Below are 20,080 nucleotides of genomic sequence, written 5' to 3' on the forward strand. Positions count from 1 at the left end.
GGCCTCCTCACTTGGAGCTCTGGGTGGCTGCTGAGCTGGCATAAGGAGCTGCCAAATCACAGTCTGCAGGGCAGACCAGCTGCTGACAGTCAGTCAATTGCTGCGGTCTCTTGGCTGCCCTGCCCTGCCCAGCTCCGTGTGGTTTCTTTCAGCTGGAGCACCAGGGTCCACACATGTGGGAGCAAAGCTGAGAGCATGCTGCAGGTCCTGACTGCATCCCTGCCTTGCACCAGCAGTGGTTACACAGAGCCGTGCAGCAGCTGTGGGGTGGATTGGTGGCTCCCTACCCTGCTGTACCTGTGAGTGTGGTGGCCATGCTGCAGTCCCACAGGAGGCTGATTCCAGTCTCTTCAGAGGAGCTGTGCTTGCAGCATCCCTTTGCTCTCAGGGCAGCGTGCAGCTGAGCTGCTGGGTACAAGCAGGGAGGGGGGATAAGATGCCAGCAGTGCCACCTCTGCCCTCCCAAGGCCTGGTCTGTGACAAAAGCTGGGTGTCAGTATGAGCTCTGGAACAGAGTTGGTTGGAGTTAAGTCCCTTGGGTTCCTGTGGGGAGTCAGTTATTTTGTGTTGGCCAAATGAAGCAGCCTCCACCTCAACAGCTCAGCTTTTGCAGGTCCCCTTTTTTGAAGTAACCAAGGAACCTGACAGATGAGCCTGGGCAGGCAGCAGAGCAGGGAGTCTCTTATCTGCACAGCCCACAGGACAACCCCTCAGCTCCAGCTGCAGAGGGCTTTGCATTACTTTGCTGAAGGGAACATCTTATTTTCCTTTAGCAAACACTATCCAAGAGGGCTGCTTGCTGAGGTCCCAGCTCTCACCAAACACTACACAGAGTCGTTTATGCCAACCTCATGGCAGCAGGATGCCCACAACAGAGCAAACTGAGTGCACACAGCTGTGTGCTAAGTGCCTCAGCACCCCGAGGTTGCTTTTCCCACTGTCAGTCCCTCAGCCAGGATCCCCCCCCAGTGCAGGTGCCACCAGCCATGTCACAGGACAGTTTACAAATCTGATCCAAGAACTGAGTGTCCCTGCTCACCTATGGAAGTCTAGTGAATAGCTTTTATATTGCATCTTTTTGTCTCAGAATTAGTTGTGTCCTGACTCTCAGTTAGGGTTGATTTAGGAGGGGGAAAAAAAGAGAGCATCTTTATACATAATAATAATTTTCTTTCCTCGTTAAAATGATGGGAAGTGTTTTGGGGGGAAGAATGTCAGGTGATAAATTTGTCAATGTGTACATAGCTGTGGGAGACTAAGAGTAATAAACAAATACAGGAAAATCTGCTGGTCATTGGAAACCCTTTGTTTTCCACCGTGCAGCCAGTAACTAACTGCACACTGACATTTGTTCCACCTAATGGGAACTTAGTGCAGAAAGCACTTGAATTTTCTTTATTTAATGTAGGCAACATGCCTTGGTTTTGTAACTGATGCAAAAATTGTCTGAGCTAGTCTTCTGTGACTGTTTAGGTGAAAGTTTTGGCATCAGCCCTTGCCTGTGGGAAAGAAAGATGTAAATATGTTGCTTGGCTGTGGCAGCTGTGATTTTTTTCACTATGGTCACTTGTGACTGAGACTTTGTACTCTTAAAAGTATAGATTCCTGGGCCTGGAAATCTGTGAGGTAATTCTGAAAAAACAGAGCCAAACATGTGATTTGAAGAGATGGAAAACAGTTTGGTCAAGTGACCACAAAAATGGGCCAGAAATAGTAAATGGTCTGGAATTTCTAGTTAAGACTTTCTCTTATTTTAGGCAAAATAGGGAAACTGAGGCTTGTTTGCAATTCTTTTTATGTTACATATGAAAGATGCTTCCTACAGTCTTGCAAACAATTGAGGTACAAATGATTTAGGGATATTACTGTGAACTAAAATTGCTATTAGTGCTGTCATCATAACTTTTAGGAATTCTCAGCTAAAAATCACCACTTCATTTTAGAGACCAAAGCCTCCTCCCCTAAGTGCTGGTTTTATTTTTCTGAACAGTGAATATGTGTTCAATGAAAGCTCAGTATTAAGAAAGTATTTTACTCCAAGCATAAACCATGAACTTGGTTGGGATTTTTTTCTTTGTTTTGGTGGTTCCTTTGTTGTTAGTTTTTTTGTTGGTTGGTTTTGATTTTGTTTGTTTGTTTTCTGTTTGATTGTTTGTTTTCCCCTTTCTCTGATTCCATCAAACTTAAAGAGACTTTTGAGTTTGAAAACTGAATAATCTCAGCTGAAGGCCACTGAACAGACACTGCATGCCTGCACAAACCACTTATGCAATGAACCACGTATCCTGAATTTGCAGCAGAAAGGAGTTACTGTCTGCCATTAATCCCACATGTATTTCCAGTCCAGCTGCCAAATCTTTAGATGGGAAAGTGAGCGTTCAGGCACTCTTCTATCCTCTTTCTCTGTAGCTTGTATTTGAGATGACTTTATTAAAAAAAAAAAAAAAAAAAAAAAAAAAAAAAAAAAATCTCTTTGCCCTTCCAGCTGTAGCCTACAGTATCTGTCACTGCCTCCCAGAGGACTCATAACCCTACACTGTAGCTAAAAAAAAATGTGGATGCCACCAAATGGCCTCTGTCAGATTACTCAGAGAGCTACGGTCCTAGTTTAGCTCTCTGAATCAAATAAATGTGTTAGAATCCCAAATTTCGACAGATCTTTCACATGCTGTCCATAAAAAAATTAGGTTGTTTCTGCAGCTTGATTATGATGAGAGTCTCATCACCTGGTTTCTAAAGGAGCTTTCAGAAGGAGAGAAGTGGAACTGAGCCCAGGAGACAGAGTCACAGCTGTAAGTGCAAGAAAGCTTTTAAGATGTCATGAGCAGCCCTGAGATTCTGACAGATCTAGTCCATCTTTAAGTCTGGAAAGCTGCATGTTGAGGGAGCAAACATGGAGAAATCTATGAGCTTCAGTGTCTATTCCTTTATAAATATTTTATTTTTTTGTATAAACAATGACAAAGTTAAGATCATCCATGAGAACAAACAGACAAGCAGTAATTCATCAAGTTCAGGAAACCAGTTTGTTTAATAAAATTTTAAAAACATACAGAAGAACCCTGAATTAGTATGGCTTCCTAAACTCTAATTTCTCTCTAAAAATGAACAAAATAAAGAATTTAATCTATTCCCCTTCAAAGACCTTAAGAACTTTTAGAAGTATGTGTAATATGCACATCCTCATCTCATTCAAAAGAATTTAAGACGTGTTTGTCCATCTCTTCTTCCAGGGACTCTTTCATATGTCAGTCTCCTTTTTTTGAACTCTGATATTTCTGCAAGACCTGAATCTGGAAAAGAAGTGTAAAGAAAATATATGTATGCTAAATTAAAACACAACACACATGCATACTTTACAGTTTCTCAGAAGCAGTAACAGATTCTAGGTTTAATCTAAGCTCTATATGAAAAGTATCAACTGCCATAAAATCAAATGTTTACAGATTATCTGCTATTTATTACTAATGATCAGCTTTATGCATACTGACCTGTAATAATAATACAGGGCCTTACATAAAATATATACATCAACCTGTCACAATATTTCAGTAAAGATTTTAATGTTGATTTCTATGTCATTAACATAGAAATTAACATAACTAACAGAAATTAACATAATTAACATAGTTAACATAACTTAGTAATATTTGGTAAGTGTAAAAGTTAATTCTTTTTAATGAGAGACATGTTTGTGTTTCCAAGTTGATTAAAAAAGCTACTTAAACTATTATGATTCAGGTATTTTTACAATAAAATATTTGAATAGTTGCTTATTCAAAGCAAATTAGTGTAATAAAATTCTGTTTAGCCTTTACAAAGAGTATTGTCAGAAAAATGTAAAACTGACCTAAGAATTTCATTGTTCAAGTGGGAATTCTGGCTTGGCATATTGGCATTAATTGTTTGTGGCTTAATAAAAGTTTGATCTGTAGCCTGAAGGAATCCCTGGGGGTTCCCAGAATGTCCTTGTAACTTGACTCTGTTCACATTTCTTAAACTTGGGCTTTCATATTTCTTAAATTTGGGACTTCAGAAAACCTTTACTGTATTTTTTTTTTTTTTTGGCAGTAGTTTGCACTACTTACTATACTTATTTTTCCTTTAGCTAGTGAATAATAAAGTAAAAAACAAGCCTATTCTTCAATAGATTAAAAAAATTTTTTTTTTTCCTTTTTTGGTTACATTTAGATTCAGGTATACCCTACTAGGCAAAAGTACTACAGAAAGCTTATCATTCGGAGGTCAAAATGTTTTCAGAATGCTGTAAAATGTACAAGAAGAAACTGCCCTGATCTCTATGGAAACAATTGTATTTAGGATTTTATATGATCAGTGCCAGTTACAGGTTACTGAAATACTTTTAACTACTCAGCAATCCTCCAGGTCTCAGTTTTAATCAGATCTGTTCAGAGTTTCTTTGTGAACATTTTAATTTACATAGGTTGAAAATTAAACGCAGTTCATCCTATCTAATTAACTTTTCCCCTCTTTACTTCCAGAATAGCCTTAAACAGCCCATGAAACATAATTATACAAATTAGTTACTTGTGTTTTTATGAATGAGTCTGATCTAATTAGTATCTAAAGTATTTAATTCTGCATTGACCTTGAACAAGAGATTGAACAATAGGCAGCAACAGAGAAAATATGAATTAAATCATCTGCACTATGAGTTAAGCCCATTAGGTAAGAAACTTAAGCTTCCATTTTTAGATAATGTGGAACCTCACCTATAAGGAAGCAGCAGAATTAAAAAAAAATTCAACACACAATGCAGCAAGACTTAGTTTGACAGATACTAGTGATGCTTTCTTTATTTTAAGACTCTGTGGATACACAGAGTATGGATACATAGTATAGCTTATCAAAAAAGGTCTCAAGACAACTGTATTGGAAAAAATAAGCCAAGGGTAAGAAAACTGCAAAAAAAGAGAGAAGCCTAAACTTTTTCTGTAAGGACTGTAAACATCTTCAGGCTAAACAAAATTTTGAAGTACACACTATACCAGCTATTTGAAGAAATATGGTTTGGAATGATTTCAAGATGGAGAGTTTAGCCTTGGAGACATTAGCTAAAAAAAGCATTCCAAGAATAAGGGAACTGTATAAACCAAATTTAGAAAGTTGTCATAGTGAAATTCTTAGGCAATTACTGCCAACAGCAAACACAATTGTTAGAAGTATCTAAATTTTACTCTCTGAATTTGCAGATTCTACTTTTTGTGCTTCAGAGAAAATACTTTCTAGTCTTTTCATAGCCCTTTTTGTCTGAACTTATATTTACAAAAATAATCTTCCTCAAAAACTTCAAAAATAATCCTTGTGTGGTTATTATGCACATTCCAGGCACTGTAGAAGAGAGAAAAGGCTGAAGTTCACAATACTGGAGAACTACACTTTTTCAATATTTTATCAAAAATAATGGCATTAATACATTTCTCTTTTTAAAAAATATTCTTTATGTTCAGACCAGAAAATAAATGCTTAGGGACCTTTTATCACAGAAGAAATATATATACAAGCAAATTTTTTAGTAAAAGATACATGTAAATGTTAGGTTGGATATATTAAACAACTATTTGAAGAAAACACAGAATCTAATCTTACAGCTACTACTGTTTCTAGCTAAGATACAAACAGAATTTCAGCCTTGTTTTGGGCCTACCTTTTCTATATTTTTCTTTTGTCCATAAGACTTGTTTTCTTTTTCTTTTAGATTCTCTACCTACTTGGTGAAAATTCAGACTTTGAAGCTCATCTGGGTCAGCAAAGAAATTAGAGAGGAGACCATCAGATACAAATGAACCACATGGTCCTGTGGGTGAAGGGTCATTCCATAGGGTCTGGTCGATCAGAACTTCTGGTGTCTTAAATGTTGCATCTCCAAATTCTTCTAGAAAATTCTTAGAGCTCTCCTGAGTTGCACAGTGACTGAAAGTTGAAAAGAAATCCTCTTTTTCAGAGTTTTTTAAAGACTGATCAGAACTATACTGTGTCTTGAAGGAATGTCTTTGATCATTAAGAGAATTTGTAACATCAAGATGAGCAAAATCTTCACGGTCCTTCGGTACAGCAAAAAAATTCTGCGTCTTCCTTGTAATTACTTCTGAAGAACATGATTTCTTTTGCATATAGCTTGGAAGATCAGAGTCAAGAAAACCCTGATGATGACTGAATGGAGTAATTATGGCTTCAGACTTCATATGAGGTGGTCCTGGTAGAGAAAAATTTGAATGATTCTGTTTGGAGGATGAAAAATAATCTTAATTGCCCACATTTTACAGAAAACCAAGATGCCACTGAGCATTTTGATTGCAGTCTGTTTCTTCAGAATAACTGACCTTTTTATGATTCTAATACACTCAGAATTTAGTTTGCTTTCAAAGTAGACATGTTTTCCTAGTAATTAAAAATATTACCTGTACTGTTTTGTGCCTTACTGAGCAGGTCTGAAGACTGATGATTTAGTTTAAAATCTGGACAGAATGTGTTGAAGTTATTCGTGTTTCCTAGGGATAATTCAGCTTTCACTGCTGCTTCTAGTGGAGCAGCAGCTTTTACACTGTATGAAGATGTCATTTCACTAAAATGCTGAAAAAAAAAAATTAAAAAAAAAAAAAAAAAAAAAGATCCTTGAGTACTGGAGTGTTTATCTTACATGTCTACACTGTCAAAAAAAAGTTAAACCAATTGCTAGGAGTCTAAGATGTATGAGTTTTTGCTCACTGGAAAGAAAAGACTTACTGATATATGAAAGATATGAAAGATACAGGAGTCAGTGTGCCACCTGCCTTAAATCAACAGAAGAGAAAGCAATAGTCTGTGTCTTGATGTACAGGAAAATCAATACCTTAACAGACTTTATTCTATTTCATTAGTTCAGAGCTCTAGTGATGTAAGAGCTAATATAAAATTCCTGCTTGTAATTGTATAGGGGTCACACTGACCTGAGAGAAGCTAACACAGAATGCTTCTTTAATAGAAACTAAAAAATTGTTTAGGTAGCCATCACCTTAAAAGGGAAATATAAGTGCTAAACAGGTAACTATAGCAATCACCTTGAGATAAGAAACAGAACACGTTGTCGGCTTGGCTGAAGATTGAAGAAATGTGCATGGCCAGAGAAGAAGAGCTGAAGAGTTTACATGGAGTTTCATTTTTACTTTATCCCCAGGACCCCCACTGAGAGACATCAGGCAAGTGCAGGATTTGTTTTGGGGAAGGGAGAAAGTGGCACCACCTCTGGAGGAAAGGGCAGGTTTGCAGGAGGAGAGATTTTGCATGGATTAATCACTCTGGGGAGAAAGTTGTTAATAAAAGAAAAGAAAAGAAAAAAAAAAAAAGAGAGCAATAAAGTTTTATCACTGTCCACTAGCTCTGGTCTCTGGATGGAGATGGGAGGGGTGCGTTGGATCCCCTGTTCCTACTTGGCTGCTGTTCTCTGCTTTTTTCCTGCTCTCATGTAGCTGAGGCTGAAGTGGCAAGAGAAAGCGGGGGGGGGAGAGATGGGGGGGGAGGGGGAAGAAAGAAAGAGAGAGGAAGAGAAAGAGAGAGAAGGAGAGAAAGAGAGAGAGAGCTCCTTCTCCTTTTCTCTTTGAGTTTTATACAGCAGAAAGGGCTGTCTTTTCAGAGACTTTTCCATCTCGAGAACTTCTCTTTAAATTGGAAATCTTCAGTGCTTGTTATCTTGCTAAATTTATTATCTTTGTCTTGACAGCGTACCAGGAGGCCTTCTGATTAGCATTCTTATCTTTAGGCGCCTGCCAGGCATGATACAAACAGGAGCTAGCTAAGTTTGTGGTAATAATCTGTTAATTGAGAATAGGTTTGACATATTTTTAAGAGTAAAAAAATGCTGAATTCGAGAGACAATTTCATGTTTTCAAAATGTTTACATCAGTCATTTTGTCACTAGGACTGTGATGTATCTTGGGGGCTCATCCTAGAAAAGTGGAGCTGACTCTATTGGGGGTACTTAAAAGCAAACTTGGTGCGGAGTATCACCTGTTGTTTTTCTTCTAGCATGCACTGCTTGAAAACTGTAAATAAGAAAAGTATTTTAGATGTCTGGAGGCATCTCTCCAAGTTAAGTTTTACTAAGGCTCTCAGAGCAAAGAAACTCATTAGCATCCCAAATTCTCTCATCCTAACGACAATGGTGTGCTAACGTTAGGTAACTGCAAAATAAAGGGCAGCATAGTGGTCTGCCCCACAGTAAAAATTCCTGTTGGTTAAAGATATCAGTGCCTCTACCCTCCCTGTATCAATACTATCTGCCTGATGGAGTGCTAGCAGATTTAAAGGAAAAAGTACCATCACTAGTGTGGACTTTTCCTGTGACAATCAGGGCTGCTGAAGAGCCAAAGGGCCAGAGGCAGCTTACAACTGATCATGGGCAGCTGTGGGTATCCTCAGCTCCCCCTCCCCACTGCAAGGGGAGTAAAAAGGGGGGCCCTGGGCCAGGCCCTGGCGGAGGCGGTGGCAGCGGCAGCGGGACTGTGCCTGCAGATGGCCCGCAGGGACCTCAGTGCCGTGGCTGTCACCATCGACATCGCCACCGCCTGTCACCTCCTGCCCGCCATCCTCAGGGACCTTCCCCAGCTCTGCAAAATCGGCTGGGAGTGAGCGGGCACTGGAGGAAATGAATTTCCGACTGGAGCAGGGACAAGGCGACAGGCACTCGAGGTGGAGGGAACAACCTACAGCAGTGGCCAAGCCAGCCCAGGTGCTGAGCTTCCCTAGGGAGAAGCCGTGGGTCCCCAGGGCAAAACAGAGATTAAAAAAAGGGAGTGCAGAGGCATTTCACACAGCCCGAAAACCCAACGGCAAATTAGAGACAAAAGCTCCGAAATGGCTTCTTAGTGCAAAGGACACGAGCCGAACAGCACGGGGGCGGCTTCCTCGCCCTGCCCCCGCCGGCACCCCATCCACCGTTCAGCTGCCAGGATTCCCGAGATTGGGACTGAGCTCATCCAAAGGTGGCTCCAGGGATGCTCCCGAACAGGGCCTGACATCATAAGGGATCAGGGAGAGGGAGCGTGGTGGTTGGAGCAGGGATGGTACAGAGGGGATACAGAGGTGATGATAATATCAGAGTAAATGGGAACCACCCCTCAAGCTGAAAAGGCATATTTATATAAACACTTAAAATACAAATTGGGAAAACAAATAGGGATTTTTGTAAATTTTTATAAATTTTAATGAATTTTTATATATGCCCAACTCTCCAAAGCCCCTTTGGGGGTGGGACTTGCTGGAACAATTGAGAGCAGTAATAAGATTTAATAAAGGAGAAATAACTCTCGAAGTAAAGGATCAGGATTATATTCAAATAATGAGCTTATAATTGGCCACCACTCCCACAGAAGGAAAAATGGACCAAAAGATAATAGATCAAGTTTATCAAAGAGTATGGGCTTCTGATATCCCAAGGAGAGCTCAACTAGTTATACATTTTAATGACTACTAACCTTCCTTGGAATGATGGAACGGTGTAGGCTTTGGATTTATAACTATGGGATACTGGTTAAACCACTGTATGCACTAACCAACACTGACCAGAGACTCCTTCAGTGAAATAAAACAGCAATAGGGGCCTTTGAGAAACTGATGAAAGCTCTAATGGAGGCCCCTGCACTTGGACTACCAGATGTGAGTGAACCATTTTTCTTATTCTCACATGAAAAACAAGGTAAAGCCCTAGGGATACTGGCCCAGGACCTGTATGGCCCACCATACGGACAGGCAGTCTGTAAACTTTTCTAAACAACTGGATACCATGGCTAAAGGTTGGTCCAGATGCTTGAGAGCTGCAGCTGCTGTACTATCTAATGTCCAGGAGGCCCAAAAATTCACAATGGGCCAGAAGATCACTGTGTTCGTTTCCCACACAGTCGCTGCAGTCCTGTAAGCAAAAGGTGGCCACTGGTCGTCTCCTCAAAGGCTTCTTAAATATCAAACTATAATGGTTGAACAAGAGGACAATAGTCATAACTAATCTTGTCAACCATCTTCTTTCCTTAGTGGAAATACAGGAGAACCTGTTGAGCACGATTGTCTCCAGACAACAGAGGCAACCTATTAGACTTGACTAAACCTTAAGGAGAAGCCCATGGAAGAAGAGGAAAATTAGATCACTGATGGAAGCAGCTTCATCCTGAATGGAAAAAGAGCATCTGGATACGTGGTGACAAATGCCACTGAGGTAACAGAATCCAGCCTGCTACCCCAGATACCTTGGCACAAAAGGCAGAAATAATAGCCCTTACTTGAGGGGTGGAGTTGAACCAATAACTCATATTAAGGCACATCAGAAGGTAATCTCCAAAGAAGAAATGGGGAACTGACTGGTGGATCGAGAGGCAATATGGGCAGCAAAGGTAGAAATATGTACAGAGAATGCCCTTGTTCCAGATGGACAAATCATACTTGAGGGAAAGCCTGTATATATAAAGGAGGATCAAAAATTTGTAATTGATACAGGAAGGAAGTAGTGTCTGCAATGGATTGGCATGTAGCATCATATGAATATCATACATCATACAAGAATTAAAATGAGCAGGGAAGGGAAGAAGAGGGGGGAAAAGGAGGTAGGGAGGGAAAGCAGGCAGGAAGGCAGTAAGGAAGTCACATAATGATGACTTCACAAAAAATCTGTTGTGAATTAGGTGGCTCAACATTTTAGATATGAATGAGATGATAAAGCATATAATTAATTTTTATCTCATAGCAGCAAGTAACTTTGCATCAAAAAAACCCACAACTGTACTACAACAATGCAAAAATATTGATCTAAGACATGATTCAGTTTTGGCCAACCTTTAAAACTTTTTTTGGAACCTCTGGGAGAAGTTCCTGAAGTTGATCAAAGCTTGCAAGGAACAACTTGTTCAGTGAAGATTCCTTCTTTAACATCCACTGAGCAACCAGAGGGTTGATACATGGAAAAGTAAGCAAGCATTTCTCTTTCTGGAAATGGAAGTTATTTGGTTAGATTAGTATCTGACAAACTTTTTTTTTTTTTTTTCCTGTTTCTACAGAATTTTACCTATTCCCCATGAACAGGTCATACAGTTCATCATAGAAATAGAGCTTTCAATCACTGCATTTTTTTTTTACAAAACAGTAAATTCTGTATAATTTGATAAAAAGCAAGCACAGTCTAAAGATGGTTCTTTTCTAGAGGATGAAACCAGTGATCCATGTAAACTTGCATTGAAAATGCATCACCAGCTTTATGGTTTATTCTCCATTTTGAAGAGAATTACCTGAATCAAGATAAACCGAAAAAGCTGGTTTTGCTTTAAAAAGTTACATTTGATAACAGCAAAGAGACAAGTGGCAAAAGCAGGAGTTGGGAGAGGTAGGCTCAGTGTCACACAGAGGGCAGCAAATGAGAGCTGAGGGGGCATTTTATGAATGCCACCTTCCAGTCCTGACTCTAATAAAGCTCTGTTGTCAACAGATGCCAGGATTTTAAAAGTTTAACGGAAACAAAATACAATCAACAACTCCTCTCCTTTTTTATCAGCATCCTTAGTCTCTACATTGTACCACCTTTGCTCAAATATCCCAGACATGAAAGGCCACACCAATTCCTGCTTTAAAATGCTTCTGAATTTTGCAAAAGACAGAAAAGATCATGGCTTTACAAGAACTCAAAGTTTCCACATAAACTGAACAAATCCATGTTTAATTTGAAAACCTGTGTATACAAGTTAAAGAACATCATATATTTGATTGTGGTTGAGGGACCTGTTCCACCACTTATTGTAAATACCCAGTAAATAACTATGGCATGAGAAGTTAAACAAATTTCTGCTATCTTGCATTACAGCAAGTCTGTAAGTGACACCACTGACTTCAGTGATTCATCAATACTGCTGAAATTGGCTTCCTGCTACAGTGAGCCACTGTATGTGTATCCTTTGCAGCTGGGAGAGTCTTTTAAACTTAGTGCCTGGAACTAACTGCAGAACTGTACACAGTGGCCACTGGAGGATGAACTTCTCTACTCATTAATTGTGAAAGCATGAAGAAATTTCAAGTTGCAGCTAATCATGCTGGCAAGGATGATGGAAGCATATATACATATATATATATATATATATATATATAAAAAGCATATATACATATATATATAGAATTTTAATATATATATATAAAATATGCATATGTGTATATATATATACATTGTGTATATGTGTATATATATTTATATAAATATGCATATATATGAAGTGTGCAATATACATATGTGTACAAAACAATGCTTCTTTTAAATAATATGTTTTAAGAGAACAACAAAAAAAGCCTAGAAATTTATGGGTCTGAGAAACAGGCAGAAAATAGTGTAATTTAATGGAAAGATAAGCAAACCTCAGATGGCAAGACAGAAAGCCAGGATTTGTCCAACCACTCATGAGGACTGCAGTGAGATGCTATCAAAATGTTGTCAGCAATCTGACGAATTACCAAGGCTGTCTCTTCAATTCCTGGCATAAGAACTACCTAAAAGTGATACATAATATTTTTTGTTAAACTTATACTAAAGGAGTGTCTTAATTTGCTACAGTAGTTAAATGGGAAAGTTTAAAGGTGACCCTGAACACAACAGCTGGTAAAGTGGAGTAATTAAACCTGATCCATGGTTATAATGTGAAGGAATTCCAACCTCTCAGCTGGCCATGAATTACACTCCTTACTTATGCAAATCCTATGTAAGTGAAATTAGTTTATCCTATAGGTCTTTCATATGTGATCAAGCTTATGGGTATAATACGAGTTCCTAAAAAAATAAGTAATTCTGAGATGTCTAATACAGTTTTAGAAGATGTGTAACACTTTGAAGTTGGAAGTAATTTCCACATGAACTACACTGTACAAATAAGTAAAAAAATGCCTAAAATGTGATGTCATAAAAAATAAGTAAGTTACAGAACTCAGCTTGGTAGGCTGAATGAAACTTTTGCTCCATTTTCTGATGTTGATTATGCTAGGTACTCTGTTATCTGATTTATAATTAAAAAAAAAAAAAAGTTAATTTCTCTTGCCATATTAAAAAAACACAACAAACTAGATGACTGATAAGGAAAATATGCTTTCTTTCCTTCTACTACATTAGTAACATCATATTAATCTGAAACTTCAAATTAAGCCAAATCACGATTAATAAGCATTCAAATAATTTATGAAATTTTGAAATTAAAGGTACAATCTAATTTCTTGGCTCCTACTCATAAAAACACTTCAGATATTTGAATCTGATTCAACTTGTAGTGGAGTCAAGACAGTGTCCTCACTGATTTCCAAATCACCGAATTAAGCTCCTATCTCATTTTAGTAATTTCAAGCTGCTTCATACTTGTGATACAAAATGCATACTTGATTTTGCAGTTTCAAAATATCATACAGTTATGATTAAAACAGAAAAAAAAATTAAATTACCTTCACTTCAAAGTCTTCTGACTTCTGTGTAAGTTCAATTAGGGTGGCATAAATTAAGGCAAGGTTAACCAGAGTATCTCCCCTGAGACTGTACCTATAAAACAGTTTCATTGGACCATTCATATTTCATATGTATATGTAATAATTCTAATAATTCCATTTGCTTGTAAATGCCTGTTTAGTTTCCTGGAATTCAGGAGCACTAGTATCTTGAAAGGAGAATCAGGACACAGTGATAAGTGCTGCAAAGATGCACCATGAGGAAGAGTGTGGAGTCAGCCCACAGCAAAACAAGCCAGGCCTGAAGGACTGAATCAGAGTCCTGGAGAAAAAAGTGTAAAGAGAGGAAATGTGATGCTTGGAAAACTTAACACTTGCTCATATTAAAAAAAAAAATAACCTCAGCATAGGTAAAATAGGAATGTTTTTGAACTAGCATCAACAAAAGCTGTGCTTCCATAGCAAAAGGAGAATCCTGATGGAAGGGAAGAGCACTTGAAGATTGTCTTCCTATAGCAAATGAGGTACAACCATGCTAACACAATAATTTGTAAGCATTCTAGGGGTCAATTTACTTCAAATAATTATAAAGAATAATTCCAGAAGCTTCCTTACTCCTTTGAAATTGCTGGACCTATTGATTTGTAATACACCTCACATTAGCAGTACCTGCCTCAAATCCTGTTACTTTATAAGAACCATTTCTGTATCCCTTGTGTGAGACTAGAAAGAGCCTAACACATAAAACTGTCTTTGCTAACTTTGTTCAAGGTGCCCAGTGATTACTGTTACTTCTATCACTCCAGTGAGATTTTTAGCAGGAGCATGATGACACTGTAACTAAGTGAGAAGCCCAAACCCACACTAGAAATACGAGTTTAAGACATTTATATGGTTCTGTGAGAAATGTGCTCCTGCAGACAAATTTAAGTGAGATTGTTAGCTTCTTCTAATATGCACCTTTCTTTAGTGTCAGGCTTGTTTTAAAAATACCCAGATAATGAAAGAATTTTAAAACTTACTCTAAATCCAGTCTTTCTCTGGAATAAAAAATAATCCAACAGCATGTATATTGGAGTGATAATGCCATCAGCTTTGATATTACATTGTCACAGGATTTCTCATAATTTAATTCTTCCATACTCTACCATAAAATTAATATGAAAAGTAAAAAGTAAATATATTGCTAGGGCTATCACAAGCTTTTAATGTGCATCACTGTATTATGAAGAAGTTAGATCAAACATCAATAAAACTAAATAATATAGGTATTAAAGACACATCCAGGAGTCAGGAAAACTAGGTTGTATTCCCAACTTTTGTTTTGTTTGACCTTTATAAAGCTGATTCTATTTCATGATGCTTTTTCCCTTCTGTAAAAAAGGAACATTGCTACTAACTTTTTATACTACTAAGATTTCTAAGAACTTTAATAATGCAAGATATGTAACAAGCCTCATGGTACTTACTTAATCTATACAAATCACATTATACCTATACTGCATACAAAAAGTACATTGCTAACTGAAGTGGCATTTGTAGTAATCTGGAAATGTCTACCTGTGTTGTGCTTGCATTACAAATTGACAAATTCATTCTTTGTCTATCTTTCAGTAGCAGTTCTACCTGCAAAGTCATCTGTCTCAGTGAATGCCAGAATTAAGTACTATGCTATTGTCTAAACTCCTGTTTTATTGAAAAGATAACAAATTATCCTCTAGACTAATTCAAGTAACTGTCTGAAATGGGATGAATTAACACACACCCCAGTAAGAGAGTGTGGTCTCAGATGCACTTAGTTGGTTAGTACAATATTTCCTCACACAATTCTATTTCCAAGTATGTATCCTTTAACTATACTTAATGCAATCCAGTATTAGGTCAAATGTTACATTTTCATGAAGGAAAGTAGGTGCAGGCAGAACATTTGAAACTAGTCAGACTGGCACTGATAGAACTGTGGAGTTCATGAATTTGGAAATAATTTGTGTCATGAGGCAATGCATGAATTAAACACAAGGAAGAAAAGATATGTCAGAAGGCTACAGATATGGCCTAAAAGTGACCCAATGAATAACAGAATTTGGATATGTTAGGTTTATTTTGTACCTGCAAAAAGATAGCAGTACATTCATCTATTGTCAACACAACATATCGATCTGTACTTCCAAAGAGACTTAAGGAGTAATTGCTGCTTCTTTCAACAAAGGTAATGCTGTACCTAAAGAAATAGAATTATTTTATCAAATCTCAATTAAGTGAAATAATAAGGTTTTCTTAAAGGAAATTAATAACATACATCTCTTAACACAATTTTTAAAATCAGTCTTTTCTACTTTGATCTCAAATGCTCAAATTCACTTTAAGACACACTTGAATACACACCAATGGAGCAGTGAATTAACGAAATGTTACTGAATTAATTATATCATGTTGCTAGCTGCACTGAATATGACCTTAATATACAGCCTTGAGGTTTAAAAAAAAAAAAATAAAAAATCCAAAGACACAGTATAGAAACTGGGAGAGATAAACCAGGAACGTACACTGATACCCCTTCTGAGTTATTATTATTATTGTATACTGCATTTCTTTTCTTCCTTTCATCATTGTGCAGCACAGGGAAAGCAAACTGAGTTAAAAATCCTTGACTACCATTGTTATGATCCTAAATTTTTCTTACTGAATAAGAACTGCCTTCAAGAAAGCCTCCTGTTACCAGCTGTGTTAGCAAAGAGTCACTGAATGAACACAGCACGTTTTAGGATTTCTGGGGGGGTCTTGTCTGACTAATGAGGGGAGCTGAGAAAAGACAATTGTCAGACTACTTGGCCTCATCTGTAGAAAACACAAGAGGTCTTGACCTGAATCTGCCCCAGTAAGTCCTCTAGAAACTTGTATGGACAGTGTAAGCAGACATTGACAAAAAAGTGAACTATAAGCTTTTCTGAAACTATGTAGTTCTTTGCCCACCTATTTAATTACTTCATCAGTGCTAAAAGTAGCCAGTGAGAAAGTACCAAAGAACGTTCCTGAATATTTAGCTTACAGCCAGGCCACAGAGAGGATTTTAAAAGGTCAGAGTTTAAAACTGCCTGTCAACTTTAACCATCAAATTTCAAAAGTCAAATATGTAAGTTTTTTCTCTCCTGTTGAACTTCAAATTGGCATAGCTCAGAAGTAGCTTCTCAGCTGACTTGATACAGCAAGGATCAAAACTGGCATGTCTTTAGAGCAACACAGAGAAGTCAGCAATCTCTATATCTGATACTGTGTTTAAGAGAGCTGCTGATTTGTCTCTTTTCTCTATTATTTTTCTGATAAAAGGTACTTTTATCATACATTACTGTGAAAACAAATTGCATGAAAATTATTTCAAAGAAAATTTTGCACACGTGCAATCATTTAAAAGCATCTGAATTTTTGTGGATGTTAAAAAGTATTCTAAGTAAATATTAGGTATGAAATTTACAAATAAAGTAGATTTTGTTTTTAACTTAGCCTTTCACAGAAAGTTGTGATGCAACAAAAAAACGAAACTGTTTTACTGTTGCTTTTTTTTCCTGTTTTTAAGCATAGCTCTGGTACTTCAAATACAAAAATTCCCAATAAATTTTTATGAATAACTGAATTCTAAAAATAAAAATAAAAATTATTTTGTATAACATTAGGATTTTCAAGGAGAAGTAGGGAATTTCAAAAGTTGTTTTTATTAAAAGTGCCAGCTCATCATTAAAATAAACAAATTGGCAGTTGCAGTCCAGGTTATGTACATGTGAAACTACAGAATTAATCCATCAACTTCAGGAGAAAAAATTATTGTCTTGCCTTTTAAAATGTTAATGGTGTAATTGTAGTAGTCGAGCTGATAACCAGCCAGATGGCTACTGCGTGATAGAGTAGGACAAAATAGATGAAAATAAACAGTCAATAAGATTAAATGGGTTATTTTCACTCACTTGGATTCCAAAAGCTGAAGAATATTTTGCATATTAAGAAGTCCTTCAGTTGTCAGAAATACATATGGAATTTGTACTTCCAGAAGAAATGAACCATACTGACTCCCTGAAACATTTTGTGCATGTAAGATAACAGTTCCATAAGCAATAAGGATACATTTAGGTATTTAAAGAGATATAAGTTTTAATCGTGACTTTTAATCATACTCATTAAAATGCTTCCATTACATGTTCTTTGGCTTTTTTTTTTTTCAAAATTGAACTCTTCTGAAACTCTTTTAAATTAAACTTTGATTTATATTCCTTGAGATCTACAGAAACATCCCCTTAGGCCGAGGAAGGGTGGATACATACTGTAGTATCTGTAAATGACTGGTGACCCTGGCACAAGTCTTTATCATCTCTCATTTACTACTACATCCCAGAAAACACTAAGCTCATACCCGAAGGAAAACTTGCTGTACAGATAAAACAGCTGTCTTTGCTTAACTTCAGCTCTCAGAATTTGTTATTCATTCTTTTCCACAGTTACATGAGCATGACATTTTATTAGGGAACAGAAAATGTTTTCCTTTCATATCCCAGCCCAATTGTTTAACACAATTCTGGAGAGCACTTACCCATTTGTATTGTTTCAGGGAGGGTAGTTTTAAAAGTCATGTAAGTAACATTCAGCTTTTTGCACAAATTATTCCAGCAAGAGTTTTCAGAATAATCATATTCCATTACTAATGAGAAGTGTGTCCATGGGAAGTCAGCTCCAATTTGCTGATTATGTACAATAACACAGGAATATCTACTAAGACTTAAAGAAAAAAAAAACCAAAATATTTTAAAAATTCAGGTAGAATTGCCCTCAGAATAAAAAATATTTTTGCTTTGAAGAATTACCACTGCTTAAAGTCTGTTTACAAAAAAATAATTTACCCTTTCTGAATTTTTAACTGACCAATTTAATAATTAAAAGCTGTACTTCCCATTCTCCAATTACCTACCTTGGACTATTCATATGTTCCTGATAGAACACAATCTGTCATTATTCTCCCTCCCCACTATGCTCTCCCCCCTCTGCTTCTGAAACATGAAAACTCTACTTGTTTTCTAAGCAAATTTTCCTAAAACATGCAACCACCCCAAATTAAAAACATAATTGCACGTATTTGAGAAGTTTCTATAAGCCTCACAGATAAGCATTTTACTAGAGTGTGGACAAAATTCTCCCCTCCTAGAATGAACACGTAGATCCCTATTCTGAAATTTTTTACTCCAGACTGGAAAGTTCCATGGAAATGAACAAAGTAAAAACTTGAGTAAAAACCAGGTAAAAAACCTGAGTAAAAACTTCATTCTCAAAACTGAAGAATTTAACTTACTTGCTGATTATATCTTTACAGCCTAAAAAGGTTCCTTTTTTATCTGAATTCAAATCCACAGCTTTCAAACCTGTACAAAAAGAACTAAAGTCTTAATTTAAAAAATGAGCCTCTGCAGGTATGAATCGGTACACAGCAGTAAGCAGCAAATATGAAACACTACAGAGTATTAAAATTTTATCATTGTCTTAATGGAGTCATATGAGATTTCAGGTTTTATTACATTGGTGGGTATAATGATTTTAAAACTTCCATTTTTTAATTAAAGTACAAAGTAAGGTAAACAAGTTTCATGTCTCTGAAACTAACAACCTTATTACCTTAAAATGAAAAATTTTAAAATTAGTGCAAAGGGAATAATCTCTGCCACTTTGTAGCAAATGTAAACTCCTTTATGTTTTCTGTACACTTCAAGTTTTGCAAGTATGACTGGTGTAGGTAAAAAGGGGTATTTGTATAAGACAATGCCTTTCTTCAAAAGTTTAGTTAGCTGGATTGACCTGTGCTTGCAGCCAAGTCTTAAGATCTTAAAACAAATAAAATACTTAACATTAACTATTGTTATTAGTAAAAGCATTGTGAACATGCCTCCTCCCTTTGAAAACATTCTAAAAGACAGGGTTCCTCCTTTTAAGAGAGCAGGAAATTTACTTTACTGTTAAAGGCAAAAGAACAATGCAATACCTGACACTGTTGATAAAATTCAAGCAAGAATGAGCCACAAAAAAGTTTAAAAAAGCAGTATAGAAGGAATCAGTGGCTTGCTCTAAACATAAGTGCAGGGTCGAATAGCTGTGTTCTTAAGAAATATTTGTTTTACCAGCTGAATCTCTGATGTAGAACAAACTTGTACAAAGCCTACTCACAGGTAGAATGATGAATTGATTAAAATGTTGCTTGGGGGCTGAGACACTGGAAAGAGTACTTATTTTCGTTGAGCTTATTGCTACAGCTGACAGCTTACATATTTAGCAGATGAGAAAAGCCATCAACAGATGGCCAAGGGAAATAATTATCTGTACCTAACTACTCAGCTAAGATTTTAAGCCAGGGAGCTTAGTTATGACTTTCAGATTCTAACTGTAACCAAGGTTGCAAGGAAGAAAACTTGTGACCACTGATCAGCTAAAAACAGAGACAATCTGGCCAAAAACCCAGATGGAATTATAATTAGGCAAAGGGCAGCCCACACCTCATTTGTTTTCTGTTAAATAAATCTCAGACTTGGCTGATAAAACACCATTCTCTTGCAACAAAGACCACCATACTAGAATTCTTAGTTGGCAGAAAATAAAATTA

At 36.9% G+C, this 20,080-nt stretch overlaps 1 protein-coding gene across 1 annotated transcript in view; it reads right to left on the reverse strand.

The window, feature by feature from the left end:
* Window positions 1-3,012: 3,012 nt before the first annotated feature.
* The window catches only part of SHOC1 (shortage in chiasmata 1), a 58,229-nt gene continuing 41,161 nt past the window's right edge, over window positions 3,013-20,080 (reverse strand). Inside the window, exons 19-29 of the mRNA XM_071731153.1 lie at window positions 18,782-18,851; window positions 18,029-18,213; window positions 17,409-17,514; window positions 15,559-15,670; window positions 14,472-14,593; window positions 13,450-13,543; window positions 12,382-12,513; window positions 10,822-10,971; window positions 6,423-6,594; window positions 5,669-6,217; window positions 3,013-3,293 (exon numbers count right to left, since the gene is read on the reverse strand). Coding sequence (XP_071587254.1) covers window positions 3,193-3,293; window positions 5,669-6,217; window positions 6,423-6,594; window positions 10,822-10,971; window positions 12,382-12,513; window positions 13,450-13,543; window positions 14,472-14,593; window positions 15,559-15,670; window positions 17,409-17,514; window positions 18,029-18,213; window positions 18,782-18,851 — 1,793 coding nt within the window. The 3' untranslated portion in view covers window positions 3,013-3,192. The remainder of the gene's footprint in view (window positions 3,294-5,668; window positions 6,218-6,422; window positions 6,595-10,821; window positions 10,972-12,381; window positions 12,514-13,449; window positions 13,544-14,471; window positions 14,594-15,558; window positions 15,671-17,408; window positions 17,515-18,028; window positions 18,214-18,781; window positions 18,852-20,080) is intronic.

The sequence above is a fragment of the Heliangelus exortis genome, chromosome Z (assembly GCF_036169615.1).
Source record: "Heliangelus exortis chromosome Z, bHelExo1.hap1, whole genome shotgun sequence".
Taxonomy (NCBI): domain Eukaryota; kingdom Metazoa; phylum Chordata; class Aves; order Apodiformes; family Trochilidae; genus Heliangelus; species Heliangelus exortis.